General features: G+C 49.8%; 2 protein-coding genes across 2 annotated transcripts in view; both read right to left on the reverse strand.

Annotated features, from left to right (window-relative positions):
* The window catches only part of SPATC1 (spermatogenesis and centriole associated 1), a 74,375-nt gene that overhangs the window by 17,747 nt on the left and 37,074 nt on the right, over window positions 1-19,554 (reverse strand). The window lies entirely within an intron of this gene.
* On the reverse strand, window positions 1,336-19,048 carry LOC128324519 (proline-rich protein 36-like). The gene is made up of 2 exons (XM_053249197.1): window positions 15,139-19,048; window positions 1,336-1,708 (listed from the first exon to the last, which is right to left on the reverse strand). The coding sequence occupies exon 1, from the start codon at window positions 18,847-18,849 to the stop codon at window positions 15,169-15,171; it is 3,681 nt and encodes a 1,226-aa protein (XP_053105172.1). The 5' UTR covers window positions 18,850-19,048; the 3' UTR covers window positions 1,336-1,708; window positions 15,139-15,168.

Below are 19,554 nucleotides of genomic sequence, written 5' to 3' on the forward strand. Positions count from 1 at the left end.
GGAGGAGTCCAGAAGGCTCTTTCTGCCCCATGGGGCTCTCCAGCCCCTGGTTTCTCAGGACGCCAAGCCCTGCCTCCTCCCCTCCCAGCCATGGCACATAGAAGGCTGCCTTCTAACTGAGTCAGACCATGGGTCCATGGAGCTCAGTATTGTCTGAGCAGCGGCTTCTCCAAGGTGACAGGCAGGAGTCTATGCCAGCCCCACCTGGGGATGCTGCTGCCAGGGAGGGACCGTGGAACCTTCTGCAGGTGAGCAGCCAGGTGCTTGTCCCAGAGCGGCTGCACCCCCCCCCCGGAGGGGAGTCTCTCACAGTGCTCACATGTAGTCTCCCATTGGAATGCAACGCAGGGCAGACCCTGCTTAGCAAAGGGGACAATTCATGCTTGCTAGCACAAGAGCAGCTCCCCTCCCCTCCAGACTCCTCTCGTCGGGGCTTGCTGGCTGTCGGCTCCCAGCACCCCGTTCCCTGAGCCTGTGCCTGGGACGGGGGTGCCGGCAGCCCCCACCAGCTGCCCGCTGGGCGGTTGTCAGCTCCCGCCTAGAGCACCCCTTCCTCATCCTCCTGCTGGCCGCTCGCAAGGCCTCTCTCCATTTCGGAGCGGCACGGAAGGGTCCCAGCGGGCCGGGCCAGGCTCCGTCCAGCAGCCCATTCCTGTCGCCCTTCCAACGGGGGCTGGTGCCGGCTGCTGGGAGAGCCGCCGAGCTCTCCAGGCTCCAACCGAGGGGTGCGCGAGGTGGCCAGAGGGCAAGGAGAGCGGAGCAGGGCCAGGGAGCAGGGTCAGGCAGCCGTGGAAGGCCGGGTGGCAACCCGAGGGAAAGAGGGTGCAGCAGCTGCCCTTTCTGTGCCAGCAGGGAGAAGAGGCGAGGCAGGTTTGGCCAGCAAGTGAGGCGAAGCGCTGGGCGGGCCGAACGTGCTGGAGTCACCGGCCCCGGAGTCGCGGTGGCGCTGTGCCTGTGCAGGAGCTGTGGCGGGGAGCTCCCGCCAAGTCTGAAATCCATCCCCCACCCACCGGTTGGCACCTTAAGACAGGAGAACTCTGACTAGCATTTAAAGAGCATGAGTTAAGAAGAAGCATGGAAGAAGCATGAGGAAAATGTCATTCTCTAGGCAGGTCAAGAGGCCACCTCAAACACAGTGCCAGGGAAGATGAGAAAGGCAGAGACAGAAGACCAGGTTCGAGGCAATGGGGTCATTGAGATTGGGATCAGGGTGCATGTTATTGAAGACCATGAGGGGAACACTTTCAGGTTGGTCCTCCCCTCAGTAACAGAACCCTGGCAGGGGACCAGTTGGGCTGGAGACAGACTCTCTGGGTCATTTAGCACAAGACACTGTTGGCATTTTCAGATGGTTTATTGCATTTGCAGAGGGGTGCGCCCTGTGGTCGGGAGTGGTCATCAGCAGATGGACAAGGGCTTCTTGTTGGTCTGTGACAGACGATGGAGGCAACTGAGTGGGATGATGCGTTTGGTGTGCGTCTCTGGGGCAATGGTGGTACTGAGGGTGTTCAACAGGCACTGGAAGTCTCCCTCGGCGCCAGCGGTGTTGGGTGGGTTCCAGAGGACGCCGTAAGTGATTGCAGTGTATTCTAAGTTATAGTCCGTGGATTTCAGCTCATTCATGATGATGTTGTAATTGCAGCTGGTCGTGCCGTTGCGCTGTTCTCGAGTCCATGAAGACAGGTTCAGGATGGGTGGCCGTGTTACTCTGTGACAGAAAAAACAGGAAAGAGTCTTGTGGCACCTTAACTATGAACACACTTATTTTAGCTCCAGCTTTAAGAACATAAGTACAGCCCTGCTGGATCAGGCCCAAGGTACCTCTTGTCCAGCATCCTGTTTCAGACTGTGGCCCACCAGATTCCTCTGGAGAGCCCACAGGCAAAAGGTGAGGGCACGCCGCAACTCAATGTGTGGCAGATGTGAAAATGGCCAATTCCATGCAACGGATCATTAGGAAGGAGACTGAAAATAAAAATGCTAATATTATAACGCCTTTATACAAATTATGGTGTTTCCACATTTGGATTACTGTGTGTATTTCTGGTCACCATATATTAAGAAGGACATTGTAGAACTGGAAAAGGTGCAGAAGAGAACAACCAAGATGATTAGGGGCCTGGAGCACCTTCCTTAGGAGGCTAGGCTACAGCATTGGAGGCTTTTTAGTTTGGGGGGGGGGGAAATGACTGCGGGGAGACTGTGTGAAACAGGGTGCTGGACTGGATGGGTGTTGGGACTGATCCAACAGGGCTGTTCTAATGTGCCACACAGGGGTCTCTAGACCTTGTTCTGGCAACCACTGGAGATGTTGGGGAGTGAATCTGAGGTCTTCCACAGGCAATGCAGGTATTCTAGCCCCAGTGCAGCTCAGCGTCAGCTTCAGGCCAGCCGGACATCACACCAGCTCTGCCCTTCCCTACAGGTACCCTCAGTCGCCTCTCCCCCTGCCCCCTGTTTGCACTGCGCTTCTGACGGAGAGGCCATTAGGGTGGAAGGGAGGGGAGTTGCTGAGCAGAGAGCAGGGCCTCCACTGCACTGGCCCTCTGTGCAGTCCGGAGGAGGAAGAGGGGGGGCAGCAGTGGGAGTGGCATCGACCGCCGGGTCTGCTCCCTCAGTTCTTCTGTGGGGAAAATTCCTTATTGTTTGATTGATATTTATATGCAAGATATCCAGCACAAGGTGGCTCTTGGCAGTTCACAACAATAAACACAATAAGATGACATACAATTTGTTTTGGTTTTTAAAAAACTTAGATATACTAGCAACAAAGCAATATGAAATATATAGCTAAAAGCTGGACTCCCAATTAAATCCAGGTTTAAAACCCAGGTTTAAAACCCGAGGTTGCAGGTTCCATTGCTAAAAAGCCTCTCTGAAGAGGCGGGTTTTTCAATCCAGTGTAGTGGCAATTAAAGAGGGAGCCTGGCAAAGCTCTTCCAGGAGGGCATCCCAAAGCGGAGGAGGATCCATTAACACCTCCCCCCGCCACCACCACAAGGCCCCATGCCTATTCTCTGCCAGCCGGATCTGATTCAATGGTAAGGCTGCTAATTAAGCTCATTGACCTCTGCCAATTGAGCAAAGGGCCACCTTTTAAAGTGGTGATTCTCATACATTTAGCAGGGGGAGAGCAACTGGTCCTATCCAACTCCAGCACAGCACCCCTCCAGTGGATGTTGCTGGTATCTGCCTTATGGTGTGTTTGTGTGTTGTTGTTGTCTTTAAATCATTGTGAGCCCTTTGGGGACAGGGGATCATCTTATTTATCTATCATATATTTTTCTATATAAACTGATTTGAGAACGTTGGTTGAAGAGTGGTATATAAATATTTGTAGTAGTACTACTACTAGTAGTAACGCTGAGAGCAGGGCCTGTGACATGAAATACAGGGGGCCCTGCAGATCTATATGGGCAGAAGCGATCTGATAGATACCCTGGTCCCAAGCCATGTAGGGCTTGAAAGGTCAGAACCAGCACTTTGAATCTAGCCCAGAAGCAAACTGGCAATCCGTGACGCTGCCACATAATGGGTGCAATACTTGTGCAGCAACTAGCAGCCACGAGCATCTTTGTGGCAGCATTCTGGCCCAGCTGACGCTCCCCAAGTGCCTTCATAGAGCACAGGGCAGTCATCCAGTCTGGATGCCACCATGAATGACTGAGGCCAGGCCTGATTTCTCCAAATAGGGTTGAAGCTGGCATACCAGCCATAACTAATCAAAGGCATTCCTGGATGCTGCCACCTCTAAGGACAGGGTCAGGGTCAGGAGAACCCCAACGCTGCAAACTTTGCCATTCAAGGGGAATACAACCCCACCCAGGATCAGAGTTGCCAGATAATCTATTTTATTGACCCAGAGCAGTTCTGCCTTAACTGAATAAAGTATCTGCTTGCTTGTTCTCATCCTATCTTGAACACCCGCTTTCTCCCTGGTATCTGTTGACTTAAATGATAGCCAGAGCTGGGTATCATCATTCCCAGCAGTTCCATATATATATATTAAACAGCATGGGGTGCAAAATAGTTCTCTGTAATACATCACAGGCCAATGGTCAAGGGATGGAACAGGTGTTCCCAGCAGCACCTTCTGGGGACAGCCCTCCATGCAGGAATGGAGCTACCATATATAATGGTGCCCCCAAGTTCAAACCCAGAGAGGGAACTCAGAAGGATACCATAGTCAATCGTGTTGAAGGAATTGTGAAATTTGGGAGAAACAACAAGGTCAAGCTTCCATTGTCTAACTGCTGGTGTAGGTCCTCCACCAAGGTGACCTGGGCAGTTTACATCCCATATCCAGATGGGAAGCCAGAGTGGAAAAGGTCTTAGTAAACAGTTTCTTCCAAGGCTGCCAGAAGCTGAGACACCACCACACAATTCAACACCTTGTCCTAAAATGGGAGGTTAGATACAGGCTGATAATCATTCCAGACAACTGGATCCAAAGAGGGCTTTTTAAAGGAGGGGTCCAGTGATCACCTCCTTCAGTGGAAGGGGCACCACTGCATGCTTCAGGGAGGTGTCTACCATCCGTGCCACCCATGGACTGTTCCTTCCTAGTTCCCTTCACCAACCATAAAGGGCAAGGGTTGGGTGCATGGTGGTAGGCCTCAGACTTCCCAGCAAGCAGCCTGCCCACTTCATCAGGCAACCAATCTGAAATATAACAAGACCAGATGATGCACTGGCAGCAGTCTGTTCTAGTTCTGCAAGTGAACTGTTCAAGCTCTAGTGTTCAATCTGGTGTGGAGATGAGTGGTTTAATCTGCAAGATATAATGCAAATGGGTCACAACAGCCTGAAGAAGGATCAGTATGGTGATCTTTGGGGCCCCCACTTAGGAGCCCCCAAACCACTCAAAGGAGGCTCCCCTGGAGGACATAGAGCAGATGCAGTGCTGGTGAAGGAGTCAGATTTCTTGGCCACTCTGACTGCTACAGAGCAGGCCTTTCTATGGGCTAGCCTATGTGGGGTTCTGTTTATACTGAGTTTTCTGCTGCTCTCATACCAGGGGGTTGACTGGGCTCTGTGCATTGGGAGAAGATTGTTAATAATAATAATAATAATAATAATAATAATAATAATAATAATAATAGAAATAATAATAATAATTATTATTATTATTCAATTTCTATACTGCCCTTCCAAAAATGGCTCAGGGTGGTTCACACAGAGAAATAACAATAAATAAGATAAACAAAATGGCTCCCTGTCCCCAAAGGGCTCACAATCTAAAATGAAACACAAGACAGACACCAGCAACAGTCACTGGAGGTCCTGTGCTGGGGGTGGATAGGGCCAGTTACTCTCCCCCTGCTAAATAAAGAGAATCACCACGTTAAAAGGTTCCTCTTTGCCCAGATAGCAGGGGTTATACGTCATCATGTTACTCACCCATCCCATCTCCTTATACCAAAGAGAGACCAGGCCATCAAAAGCATCATCTGTTCTCTCAGTAGGGAAATCCCCTAGAGTAATCAAGGATCTGTTAGGATCCATACACAAATACTAATTACAGTAATTTTCTGGAACAATGCAACAGGCAGAGCTAACATTCTTATTCTATTTGCAAGTGAAAGCAAAACGAACAGCTCTTCCAGAGGGGTGATATATTCCAACTTCAGTGCAAATCATGATGATGAATAAAATGAGAAATCCACACAACATACACGGTCTCAAAAAGGACATTGTAGAACTTGAAAAGGTGCAGAAGAGGGCAACCAAGATGATCAGGAGCTTGAAGCACCTTCCTTATGAGGCAAGGCTACAACACCTGCGGCTTTTTAGTGTAGGAAAAATACAACTAAGGGAAGACATGGCAGAGGTCTATAAAGTCATGCATGGTGTGGAGAAGGTTAATAGAGAGAAATTTTCTTCCTCTCCCACAACAATAGAACCAGAGGTTATCCCCTGAAACTGACTGCCACAAAATTTAGGACCTACAAAAAGAAGTAATTTTTCACACAGCATATGCTGTGTGAATTCTCTGCCATGGGATATGGCGATGGCCACTAGTTAATGGCTTTAAAAGGGGCTTAGAGAAATGCATGGAGGACAGGTGTATCTATGGCTGCTAGACCGAGCCACCTCCAGCCTCGATTTAAGACTAGATTTAAATATGCAGGAGAGGGGGCATGCATCTCTTGACTGTGGGCTTCCCGGAGGCATCTGGTGGGCTACTGTGGGAAATGGGATGCTGGACTAGAAAAACCTTGGGAAGGCTCTTCTTGTGACAGCATGTAATATTTTTAGTGCCATCTGCCACTATCTTTAAATAAATTATCTTTTAAAGTTAGAATAAAATAAATTTGAAAAGTTATCACTTATTCATAGATTGTCAGCAGCTGGTGCTAAGAATATTTCATGACATCCTTGTACTTTGTGTGGATTTCTCATTTTATTTATCATCATGACCCCTGCTAACTGGGCAAAGAGGCACCTTTTAACATGGCGATTCTCTTGATTTAGCAGGGGGAGAGTAACTGGCCCGATCCACCCCCAGCACAGCATCCCTCCAGGGACTGTTGCTGATGTCTGTCTTATGTTTCTTTTTAGACCGTGAGCCCTTTGGGGACAGGGAGCCATCTTATTTTTATTATTATTTCTCTGTGAAAACCACCCTGAGCCATTTTTGGCAGGGCGGTATAGAAATTGAATAAATAAATAATAAATAAATCATGATTGTGACACTGAAACACACACACACACAGAGATGTTAGTTTTCATTTTCCTTCCAACAAGCACATCGGACACCAGCTGACCGTCCCCCTTGCCCATCAGTGTGTGTCCACGTGCTTCTTCTTCCCAAGTGCAGGCACTTGAGTGCGAGAAGGCAAAGCCTTCCAGAGCTCTCCCTGCTTTGGCTAGCCAGGGGGGAATAGCGCTGTGTGCGCACGGCCTTAGAGCACGCATGCAGCCAGGTGGTCAGCCGGAGTCTCCTTTCTTTTGGGAAGCTTGAAAGTGTCAGTATAAAACACTGTTGTGCTTCGCATAAAACACTCCTGCCTATTGCCTTTAAACATTTATAATTATTCCTATAATAATATTTCCCCCTAAATTGAATTTGAATATAACCTTTAAAGTACACAAAATGTGTTTTATTGGACTTTTCCCTGATAAAGTATTTCAGTTCAAATACTTGTGGCTGTTTGGAAATCTCATTCGATACTTATACAGCACATTACATTAACAGGGGGTACATTTTTAGTTTTGTTTACCAAGTATATATGTTAGAGTAACGTGTAATCAGGTCACTCTGTATTTAGTGCCTGGGAAGATTTCCCAGAAAAGGTCCCAGCATTTTTTCTAATTCCTAATTATCTGGCCAATTGATCACCAGAGCAGCTCACAAGAATAATAACCCCAAACAAACCAAATGTCATGAAAACCACTAGAGGGAAAGGCTTGTCCCTTTCACAGGGCGTGGGAGGGAGGCAGTTGCTCCAGGGGGGCTGCTGCCTCGTCCTCAGGCGTGTCACTCGGACTTCTCCCCATCTCCCTTGGAGAGGGAGTTCCGGAGCATCGGCCTTTTGCACCAACTATCCTAATGACCACTAGGGGCATCATTGGGAGCAGAGGGAGGGTCTCCTTACCTGTCCCTGCTTGCCTCTACTCTATGGCCCCTGCCTTGACTCCTTCTCAGGTACGTCCTGTAGTGAGTCAGTCCTCTTCCTTTCCTCCTAGAGAGAAGATGGGAACATCTCTCCATCCCTCTCCCTACCTATTCATTATATAGCTGATAGATAGAATAGGTCTTTCCTATCCCAAACGTTTTTCACTACTAAACCTATTTAGATTAGACTCTACAGTGATCTCCATGCGTGTTACTCTAAATAGCTGCAACAACTAAACTCTGCACCCTGTAACTGGAGTGTTAGCTTCCTAGGTGCTTTGCTAAATAATCACAAACCCCAAAAGGGTTACGGGCCCAGCAGCCCAAAAGTCTGCAGCAGAGTTTTTCCTTTTAAAGTGCAGCTGAGTGAGTTAGAAAGACAGCATGGATTCAGAAGTGAGCAGTGCTGCCTTCTCCATGCTGAATGGAAGGAATTACGATCAATGGGCCATAAACATGGAAGCCCTCCTGACAGCAAAAGGACTTAATGGAGCTCTCACAGAACCATGACCAACAGATGAGGCAGCTGCCCAAAAGGAGTGGGATGCACAGAACAACAAAGGATATGGCTTGATTGTCCTAAATGTAAGTAATGACTCACTAATAGTCAATACCATCGTTTGATACCATTGGCCATGGTAACCTTCTGAATCACCTGGGGGACTTGGGGATAGGAGGCACTGCTTTGCAGTGGTTCCGCTCCTATCTCTCGAGTAGATTCCAGATGGTGGAGCTTGGTGACAGTTGCTCCTCAGAATGGGAGATGGTAAATGGAGTCCCTCAGGGCTCCACTCTGTCACCAATGCTTCTCAATATCTACATGGAACCGCTGGGTGAGGTCATCAGAAGGTTTGGTGCTGGGTCTTATCAGTATGCTGATGACACCCAAATCTACTTCCCCTTTTCATCTGCATCATCAGGAAATGGTGTTCATTCCCTAAATGCCTGCCTATAGGCAGTAATGGGCTGGATGAGGGATAACAAATTGAAACTGAATCCAAGCAAGACGGAGGTGCTCATTGTAGGGGCTCAGAATCTGAGGGATGAGTTAGATCTTCCTGTGCTGGATGGGGTTACACTCCCCTGGAAGGAGCAGGTACACAGCTTGGGAGTACTCCTGGACCCAGGCCTCGCCCTGGTATCTCAGATGGAGGCTATGGCCAGGAGTACTTTCTATCAGCTCCAGCTGATTTGACAGCTATGTCCATTCCTTGAAGAGGACAACCTCAAAACAGTGGTGCACCAGCTGGTAACCTCCAGGGTTCTTTATTGGCCTTCAGGAGAGTCCTCAAAACCTATCTGTTTGGCCTGGCCTTCCAGGGTTTTTAAATGGCTGTAAATAGTTTTAATGTTGTAACCTGGTTTGGGGTTTTTTAACTTGATTTTAATTATTTTGTTTTAATGTAAACTGGCCGGAGACATTTTGGAATGGCGGTATAGCAATTGAATGAATAAATGAATGAATGAATGTGTTTAAAATGGCTCAAAAAGCTGAATGGCAGAGTCTCCCCCAATGCTGCTGTCCTTTTAATTCAAAAGAATTGCAAAATGTTGTTGGAAGAAGGAGGGGATCTTTCAACCCATACAAGTGAAATGCAGGAGACTCACAGACTACTTAAACAACATGGATCTACTTTGGATGATCAAATGTTAATTGACTTGATTCTGAGATCTTTGCCACAGAGTTGTAACCATGTGAAGATGGCATTGGAAGTTTCATATGATAAACTTGAACTGGAAACTGTAATTGCATGCTTGCAAGATTTCAGCCTTAAACAGGGGGAAACAGATTTTGCAAAGCATAGGGACAGTACTGCAGCCTTTTTCAGCAAAGACATTGCTTTAACTGTAACAAAGCAGGGCATTCACATGCTATTTGCACAGAGCCCAAAGGCAGGAAACGTAGAAAGAATTCTATAGGAGGAAAACCTGATTACCATAGTTATAGAGATGAGCTCACAGACAGAGAAGCAAACAGTGTGCTGGTTTTGAAGAACAGGATACAGAGAGAGACAGTCAAAAGATCAGGCCTTACAATGTAGCAAGCAAGAATAAAAGGAATTATTTTATTTTTGATTCCGGAGCAACCCAAAATATTCTGAATTCCTCTGAACGGTTTAATGGTTTAGACAAACAGAGGCGCTGTTACCCCTGGGCTTTGGGGCTGAAGTCCAGGACCTCCACACCCCCTGTCCCCCTCCTCTTTAGTCTGTCCTGGGTGTCTGTGCCCTCAAGAACCTACATGTTAAGAAATGGTGCTTTACGTGCAGCGAGGGGGCCAACAAAGGCCTTTAGGTCCAGGCTCCAAAATTACCTTGGTGCACCTCTGTAGACAAAAATTATAAAGTTCCTGTTTTTGTTGCTAATGGGGACACAATTTATTCGATGGGGAGAGGACCAGCTGAACTGCATTGCAGGCAGTCTGGTGGACATATTAAAAGGATTTTGATCCAGGATGCTCTCTTAGTCCCTGATATGGACAATAACTTGATCTCTGTGGGACATGGAGTCAAAAAAGGTTGCAAAGTGACTTTTGAGGACAAAGTTTGCTACATTACCAGAGATTATGATTTAATTATGACAGCCTGTATGCGTGCTTTTCCAATTGGACTGTGTAACTGAACAAGCAAGCCTCACAGCCTCATGCAAACACAAGAATTGTTCTACCATATGACATAAAAGACTAGTGCATAGGCAACTAAATGTGAGAAATGAGCTTGAGAAAAATGGAATAATTAAGGACTTTAAAGTGGAATCATGCACATAAGCTGCCACTAGATGTCAGTGTTACTTACTTAATAAAGGGCTGAGACCCAACTTTTCTGGACAGACACAGAGGGAGTCACAACATCCTCTGGAACGAATACATTCTGATGTCTGTGTTCCACTTGAACACAGTATGGGTGGCAATCACTACATGCTCACATTTATTGATGATTTTTCAAGATTTACTTATGTATATCCTCTGAGAGAGAGAAATCAAGTGTTTGAAAAATTTAAAGAGTGTGTTGCACTGGTCAATAACAAATCTGCAAGAAAACCTCAAAGAATAAGGTCAGACAATGGAGGTGTATACAGGTCAAATGACATGAAAATATTCCTAGAGAAACATGGGATTTCACATGAGCCTGCTCCTGCATAAACACCAAAATTGAATGGTGTGGTGGAGAGGAAAAACCGATCTCTACTAGAAATGATCATATGCATGTTACATGATGCTGGCTTGGCAAATAAATTCTGGGGAGAAGCAGTGATGACTGCAAATTATTTGGAAAAAGATTGCCATCCCAAGCAATAGACAAGACACCATTTGAACTATGGCATGGGCACAAACCCTCTCTAAACCATATCAGAGTATTTGGATCAAAGGCTTATGCATTTGTCCCAAAGGCCAAGAAAACCAAACTCAGCTGCAGATGTGAACTGTGAGTATTGGTTGGATATGCTCCTGGCCAAAAGGGATACAGAATCCTTGATCCTGCAAGTGGAAAGGTCAAAATTCACAATGTGGTGTATTTTTATGAGAGACAAGGGCCAACTAGAGGTGATGTACCAGAACTTGTGCTAGAGATCCAGGTGAAAGAGGAATCATGTGTGTGGACCCTAATGAAGTTAGAGATAGACAGGGAACTCAAAGAATCTATGCCGGATTCAGAAGGGGCAGCACAGCCTGAGCTGGAACTGAGGCACTCACAGAGGGCCAAAAAAGGGGTTCCACCCAAAATGCTCTCACGCATGACCTAAGGAGGAGAGATACAAGAACTCACCACATGGCAAGATGTAGAAAAGATGCCAGCTGATGAAGCTGAAAAAAATGGAGAAAAACAGCATTAGAAGAAATTGATTCCCTGCACAAGAATCAGATTTGGAGACTTGTGGAACTACCTGCAGGAAGAAAGACTGTGGGGTGCAAGTGGGTCTTCAACATCAAGCAGGATGCAGAAGGGGATATACAGCGCTACAAGGCCCGACTAGTAGCCAAAAGGTACTCCCAAATCTATGAGGAGGACTACGATGAGACCTTTGCACCAGTTATGAAACACACTTTAATTTGGACATTGCTCAGTGTGGCAGCAGCCAGAAAGATGCAAGTTGACCACTTGGAAGTAAAGACTGCCTTCCTTCATGGTAAAATCAAGGAAGACATCTACATGCAACAGCCACCAGACTTTGAGGTACCTGGAAAGAAGGGGCCTGTGTGCAAACTACAAAAGAGCATCTATGGCTTAAATAATAATAATAATAATAATAATAATAATAATAATAATATTCAATTTCTATACCGCCCTTCCAATAATGGCTCAGGGCAGTTAACAAAGAGAAATAACAAACAAATAAGATGGCTCCCTGTCCCCAAAGGGCTCACATTCTAAAAAGAAACATAAGACACACACCAGCAACAGTCACTGGAAGTACTGTGCTGGGGGTGGATAGGGCCAGTTACTCTCCCCCTGCTAAATAAAGAGAATCACCATGGTAAAAGGTGCCTCTTTGCCCAGTTAGCAGGGGACAAGCAAGCAGTAGAGAATGCTGTGTAAAGCAAGCAGCCAGAATGCTGTGGACTGAGAAATAGAATCAAATGCCACTTAAGGAGAGGTTCACACAAGGAAAAGCTGACCCCTGCCTATATTCAAGACTCAGAGACAATAGATGGACTTACATCCTGACGTATGTAGATGACTTGATTATGGCACATGAAGAAAAACAAGATAGCCATGAGATTGTACAGCACCTGAACAAAGAGTATAGGAACTTGGAAACATCTCCTATTGTCTCCCTTGGCATCCAAATAGAAAGAGAACAGGATGGGACATTCCTTAACCAGAAGATAAAAGCTCGTCTAGAATGCCTGGGGCTGACAGATGCCAATGAAGTCAGTACACCAATGAATGCAAATTTCTGGAAGCAAGATATGGACAGTGAGCTTTTACCAGCCAACAATCAATACAGAAAAGCAACTGGAAAGCGTCCGTATAGCCTGCTTCTCTGAGGGAGGGCAGGATGCCTCCTTGTCTTAAGGAGGCAATCATTAGCCCGTGTCTGAAGAAGCCTGCCTTGGAACCCTCAGAGTTAAGCAATTACAGGCTTGTCTCCAACCTTCCATGGCTGGGCAAGGTGACTGAGAAGGTGGTGGCCTCCCAGCTCCAGGTTGTCTTGGAGGAAACTGATTATCTAGACCCATTTCAATCTGGCTTTCAGGTGGTCTATGGGGTGGAGACTGCCTTGGTTGGCCTGATGGATGATCTCCAATGGGGAATTGACAGAGGGAGTGTGACTCTGTTGATCCTTTTGGATCTTTTGGCGGCTTTCGATATTGACCATAGTATCTTTCTGGAACATCTGTGGGGATTTGGGGGTGGGAGGCACTGCTTTGCAGTGGTTCTGCTCCTACCTCACGGGCAGATTCCAGATGGTGTCTCTTGGAGATTGTTGTTCTTCCAAATCTGAACTTTCCTATGGTGTCCCTTGGGGCTCCATATTGTCTCCGATGCTGTTTAACATCTACATGAAACCGCTGGGAGAGATCATCAGGGGATTTGGTGCAAGGTGTTATCAGTATGCTGATGACACCCAAATCTATTTCTCCATGTCAACATCATAGGGAGAAGGCATAACCTCCCTAAATGCCTGCCTGGAGGCAGTAATGGGCTAGATGAGGGATAACAGACTGAGGCTGGATCCAGATAAGACGGAGGTACTTATTGTGCAGGGTCGGAACTCGGGAGATGATATTGATCTGCCGGTTCTGGATGGGGTCACACTGCCCCAGCAGGAACAGGTACGCAGTCTGGGGGTGCTCCTGGATCTGAACCTCCCCGTGGTGGCCAGAGCTGCTTTTTATCAGCTTTGGCTGATACTCCAGCTGTGTCCATTTCTTGATATGAACGACCTCAAAACGGTAGTACATATGCTGGTAACCTCCAGAGTTGACTACTGCAATGAGCTCTATGTGGGACTGCCTTTTTGTCCAGAAACTACAGTTGGTTCAGAATGCAGCAGCCAGGCTGGTCTCTGGGTCATCTAGGAGAGACCATATTACTCCTGTGTTGAAAGAACTATACTGGCTGCTGATATGTTTCCAGGCAAAATACAAGGTGCTGGTTATTACCTATAAAGCCCTAAACGGCTTGGGCCCTGGGTATTTAAGGGAACGCCTTCTTCACCATGAGCCCCCCCCCCGCTTGTTAAGACCATCTGGAGAGGTTCGTCTGTGGTTACCACCAACTCGTTTGATGGCTACTCAGGAATGGGCCTTCTCTGTTGCTGCCCCAGACTTTGGAATGTGCTTCCTGTTGAAATAAGAGCCTCCCCATGTCTAGCAATTTTTAAAAAGGTACTGAAGACACATTTATCCACTCAGGCTTTTAATTAGATTTATGGTTTTAATATTTTTAATATTGGGTTTTAAATGATTTTAATGTTAATGATTTTAATTGTTTAATTTAGTTTTGATTTTAATTATTATTTGATTTTAATTGTTTTTGTTTTGTTGTAAACCTCCCTGAGCCATTTTTGTAAGGGCGGTATATAGATCAAATAAACAAACAAGCAAACAAATAAATATAGCCACAGTGACAAGGCCAGATGTTGCTTCAGCAGTGGGAATCCTGAACAGAAAAGTAAGTGCACTAACCAATAATGATTGGATTGCAGATAAAAGACTGGGAAGATACCAAAAGAGTACTGCACACTATGCATTGGAGATTCCAGCAAGAAGCAGTCCCAGACCAGTGGGATACATGGATTCAGACTGGGGTGAAGACTGAACAGACCGCAAGTCCATAAGTGGACACTTGGGAGATGGAGCCATAAGTTCACTGCATGGGAAATTAGAAGCCAGTGGTGGGGAGGGAAATATGGGGGAGCCAAAGTGGCTGCAGCTGCAGTGGCAACACCAGGCAAAGGGAGCAGGGAGGACAGTCGGGCTTGTGGAGGAAAGGGAGCCCTTGCTCCTCAGGGGTGTCTGAGTGTGGATAGTGCGGAGGAGAAAAAGAAGACTGGCAGGGCTTCCGGCAGTGGGGTGGGGTATGATTTCTGACGATGGGGTGGGGTGGGGTGAGGGCGCCTTGGCCCACTGCCTCAGGTGCTGGGTGAGCTTGGGCCTGGCCTGGCAGGGGGCAAGATAAAATGAGCAGCCATCAAAAGCAAGAGGCAACTGGCCTTGGTACAAAACCAAGGCCAGTGAGTGTTGAAATAAGCACGTCTGAACAGGACCACCTTTCAGGTCCGTCTCAAAGGTGACAAAGAAGAGGCTACATGTGCCACCTGGGGGAGGGACCCCCCTGAGTCAGGGCAGCGCACACTGAAGATAAGGCGGCCCTTTCCCACCGACCCCCACCTGAGCCCCTGGTGGTATACGAGCACAGCCTCCTCTGAGGCTTCCTCTCCCTGGGCAGGCAGAACCCCAGAGGAGGAAATGGGCCCTTGAGATGCCCTGGGCCCAAGCCGGGGGGAGGCATTGTGCCATATGACCCTCCCACCCACCAGAAGCCCCAGGAGCCCCTCCTGTATTCTCTTACCTTTGGTTTGGCGTTGTGCAGAGACATGGCTTAGTTATCAGGACAGTTGTCAGCTGGCTTCTGTGGCGCTTTTGAGACTTGGGCTTGTGCTTGAGGTGGAGGTGAAGGGAATGAAAAAAATTGTCCCCTGGTGGGCATAGGTCTCGCGCCAAAACATTGAGTGGGAGACATGACCCCTTGGCGGGGCAGCTGTAGTGGGGGAGTCCTGTTCTTCTGACACAGCAGGGGGCTAGGGGTCTGGCCTTTAGGAAAGGTGGGAGTGAACCTGGGGTTGATAGGAAGGTAGGCAAAAGGGCTGAGATCAGGGCTGGTGTGAGGGTAGTAGTAAGGGATAGAGTGGGGCCACTGTGGTGAGGAGAGTGGAGGACTGAGGTCACTCTGGGAGCCAGGGGCCTGGAGACAGCTGGAGGGGTCAGAGGACTGTGGCTGGGAGTATTGTGAGCCGAGGCCACTCTGGGGGCTGATGGGAGAGAGGTCGCCTGACAAGCCTGGCAGCTGTAGTGGGGGAGGCCTGTTGTTCTGAACCCCCAGGGGGCCAGGGGTCTGGCCTTTAGGAAAGGTGGGAGTGAACCTGGGGTTGATAGGAAGGTAGGCGAAAGGGCTGAGATCAGGGCTGGTGTGAGGGTAGTAGTAAGGGATAGAGTGAGGCCACTGTGGTGAGGAGAGTGGAGGACTGATGTCACTCTGGGAGCCAGGGGCCTGGAGACAGCTGAAGGGGTCAGAGGACTGTGGCTGGGAGTATTGTGAGCCGAGGCCACTCTGGGGGCTGACGGGAGTGCTGATGGGAGAGAGGTCGCCTGGCAGCTGTAGTGGGGGAGTCCTGTTCTTCTGAACCCCCAGGGGGCCAGGGGTCTGGCCTTTAGGAAAGGTGGGAGTGAACCTGGGGTTGATAGGAAGGTAGGCAAAAGGGCTGAGATCAGGGCTGGTGTGAGGGTAGTAGTAAGGGATAGAGTGGGGCCACTGCGGTGAGGAGAGTGGAGGACTGATGTCACTCTGGGAGCCAGGGGCCTGGAGACAGCTGGAGGGGTCAGGGGACTGTGGCTGGGAGTATTGTGAGCCGAGGCCACTCTGGGGGCTGATGGGAGTGCTCTGAAGTGGGAAGAATTGAGGGCCATTCAGGTCACACTGGGGGCTGGGGGAAGAGGGCTGACCTTGGAAGTACTGTGCACTGAGGCCACTCTGGGGGCTTCTAGGGCTGAGAGGAGAGGCACCCTCTTCTCCAGGGGGCAGTGCCCTGGCTTTCCTTCCTGGAGGTGGGGGTTGCAAGTTCCAGGGGGCACCAGCACAATATTCATCTGTGGCTATTACCTGATCAAAGACCCATTGAGGGAGAGGCAGAAAAGGTCTTGGTGGCCTTGGGGGGACATAACCCACCTTTGCCATATAGGCTGGTGCCTGGACATAAGAATAAATGCTTGGAACTTTTCGTGAGTTGAATGGGCTGAGGAAAACAGGAGGTAGGAGGTGGTCAGCGAGGCTATTCTCGGGGGTGGAAGGCTGAGTTTGCGCCATTTGCAAATTGAGGTCACACTGGTGCCTGAGGGAAGAGGGCTGAGATTGAAAGTATTGTGCACCGAGGCCACTCTGGGGACTAAGTGAAGAGGGCTGAGCTTGGAAGTATTGTGCACCGAGGCCACTCTGGGGACTAGGTGAAGAGGGCTGAGCTTGGAAGTATTGTGCACTGAGGCCATTCAGGGGGCTGATGGGAGAGAGGTCACCTGACAAGCCTGGCATACAGTTGCCACTCAGGGAACTGACGGGAGTGCTCTGAGGTGGGAAGAATTGAGGGCTACTCAGGTCACTCTGGGGGCTGGTCGAAGAGGGCTGAGCTTGGAAGTATTCTGCACCGAGGCCACTCTGGGGGCTGGGGGAAGAGGGCTGAGCTTGGAAGTATTCTGCACCGAGGCCACTCTGGGGGCTGGGGGAAGAGGGCTGAGCTTGCAAGTATTGTGCACCGAGGCCACTCTGGGGGCTGGGGGAAGAGGGCTGAGCTTGCAAGTATTGTGCACCGAGGCCACTCTGGGGGCTGGGGGAAGAGGGCTGAGCTTGCAAGTATTGTGCACCGAGGCCACTCTGGGGGCTGGGGGAAGAGGCCTGGCCTTGGAAGTACTGTGCACTGAGGTCACTCTGGGGGCTTCTAGAGCTAATAGGAGAGACACCCTCTTCTCCAGGGGGCAGTGCCCTGGCTTTCCTTCCTGGAGGTGGGGTTTGCAAGATCCAGGGGGCACCAGCACAAGATTCATGTTGGGCCATTACCCTATCAAAGACCCATTGAGGGAGAGGCAGAAAAGGTCTTGGTGTCTTTGGGGGGACGTAACCCACCCTTGCCATATAGGCTGGTGCCTGGACATAAGAATACATGCTTGGAATTTTCCGTGAGTTGAATGGGCTATAGAAATAAGGAGGTAGGAGGTAGTCCGCGAGGCTCTCCTCGTGGCCAGAAAGCGGAGTTGGCACGTTTTGCAAATTTTGCTCACACGGGGGGCTGGCGGAAGAGGGCTGAGCTTGGAAGTAGTGTGCTCCGAGGCCACTGCTGGGAGTGCCCAGCGGGCTGGGGAGTGCTGGTGAACGGATGCTGCCATTCTGAGGGCTGAAGCCAGGCCCTGCCCCATGGAGAAGTTCCCAAGGGACTGGAGAGAGGTTGCGGTTGCCTATGGGGCTGAAGGGTGAGCCAGCTGCTGAAATGTCACCCTGGGAATCAAAACCGGAGGCATCATCTGACAACTGGAAGGGGTCCGAACGAGACTGGTTGCTGCGGAAAATAGCGGGGATATCTGGTGAAGCCATGCCACTGAGGGGAGAGGGGCACTCTTCTGGGGAGCCCAGTCCTAGGGCCTTCTTACCCAGAGGTGGGGTTTGCAAGGCCAAGGGGGCACTCTGGGTGTTGAAGCCACCCGAGAGGAGACCCAGAAGCTGTGGGGAGATAGAGTGAGCGTCCCCTGGAAACACACTCGTCATTCCCTGGAAGCCTCCTCCAGAGATGGAGCCGGGCGTGGGGGCCGGCTGGCTTCTGAAGCTTCCTGAGAGCAGACCCAGAAGCTGTGGGGAAACCCCTTCCCCGGGAAGGGAGCCAGTGCCCCCCCTCACTGAGGCCGGCTGGCTTCTGGAGCTCTCCAGTTCCTCGCTGCCAGAGGGAGAAAACAGGAGAGGGGACGCTTGCACCGGTGGGGCCCTGTGGGCTCTGATGAGATTGCTGATGGCCGTTCGTGATGGGGGGCAGTAGGGCGAATTGACCGCAGGAGCCTGCCAAGGGGAATACTGCTTCATGAAGCTGGCCGGGGTCTTCGCGGAAGGAGGAAGGGGAGGGAAACTAAACCCAAATGGAAAGTGGGGAGAACTGAAGTCTCTCGGGGAGTTGAGGGGGGTGCGCTGGGGTGGGAAGGGCGGAGGACTGATGCCGCTGTGGGGGCTGCTGGGAGAGCCAGACTCTAGGGATCTGCAGGAGTGAGAAAACAACAGTGGGGAGGCTTGTGAGTAATTGAGGTCATTCTGGGGAGTGGCAGACGTGCTGATGGGGGAGAGATCAAAAGGGAAGCGTGGCAAACCGGTGCCACTCTGGGGGCTGAGAGGAGTGCCCTGGAGGGGCTGGGGGCTGAGGTCACTCTGGGGGGTGCCAGGGTTGGAGGGGGAACCTGGCCACAAGTGGCTGGGGGTACAAGGAAGCAGTGGGGTGGGGATTTGTGAACTGGCACTATTTGAGAGGCTAGCCATTGTGAAGTGGGGAGGGTCCAACTTGAGTAGGGAGGGGGCAGCGTTGCCTAGTGGCCTAAAGGCTGAATCAGCCCTTGGGGTGTCCCTCTGGGAGATGAGAGAGGCAAAACCGGAACCAGCTTCTCACAATCAGTGGGAATCTGACAAAGAATCGTTGGTGCAAAAAACAGGTAAGGAACCCTGGGACAGCTGGAAGCTTCACGGGTCAAAGACGGAGCCAATAGGGGTGTTTGGTGGAAGATGTGGATGCAAAGGGATCGGGCATCCAAAGCAGTAGCCTCGGGGAATGATTCTTGAGCCTGTAGTATCGTTCACTGCAAAGAACAGAGAGAAGTTCCACTGACTGTCTGGGTCACACGGGCCCCAAGGATATTCCCCCCACTTTGCCAGCACCAGGCCACTGAGAAGTTGCCAGTGTCACCACAACAAGGCGAGCCAAGAGATCCCGCCAGAGCACCAGGCAATGGGCCACCCAGCTGTCTTCATGAGCCACGGAGGAGGAGGAGTCCAGAAGGCTCTTTCTGCCCCATGGGGCTCTCCAGCCCCTGGTTTCTCAGGACGCCAAGCCCTGCCTCCTCCCCTCCCAGCCATGGCACATAGAAGGCTGCCTTCTAACTGAGTCAGACCATGGGTCCATGGAGCTCAGTATTGTCTGAGCAGCGGCTTCTCCAAGGTGACAGGCAGGAGTCTATGCCAGCCCCACCT

The sequence above is a fragment of the Hemicordylus capensis genome, chromosome 4, assembly GCF_027244095.1.
Source record: "Hemicordylus capensis ecotype Gifberg chromosome 4, rHemCap1.1.pri, whole genome shotgun sequence".
Lineage (NCBI taxonomy): Eukaryota > Metazoa > Chordata > Lepidosauria > Squamata > Cordylidae > Hemicordylus > Hemicordylus capensis.

Coding starts and splice junctions, on each gene's coding strand:
- LOC128324519 (XM_053249197.1), bottom strand. CDS start 18,849: ATGGCTAGCCTCTCAAATAGTGCCAGTTCACAAATCCCCACCCCACTG.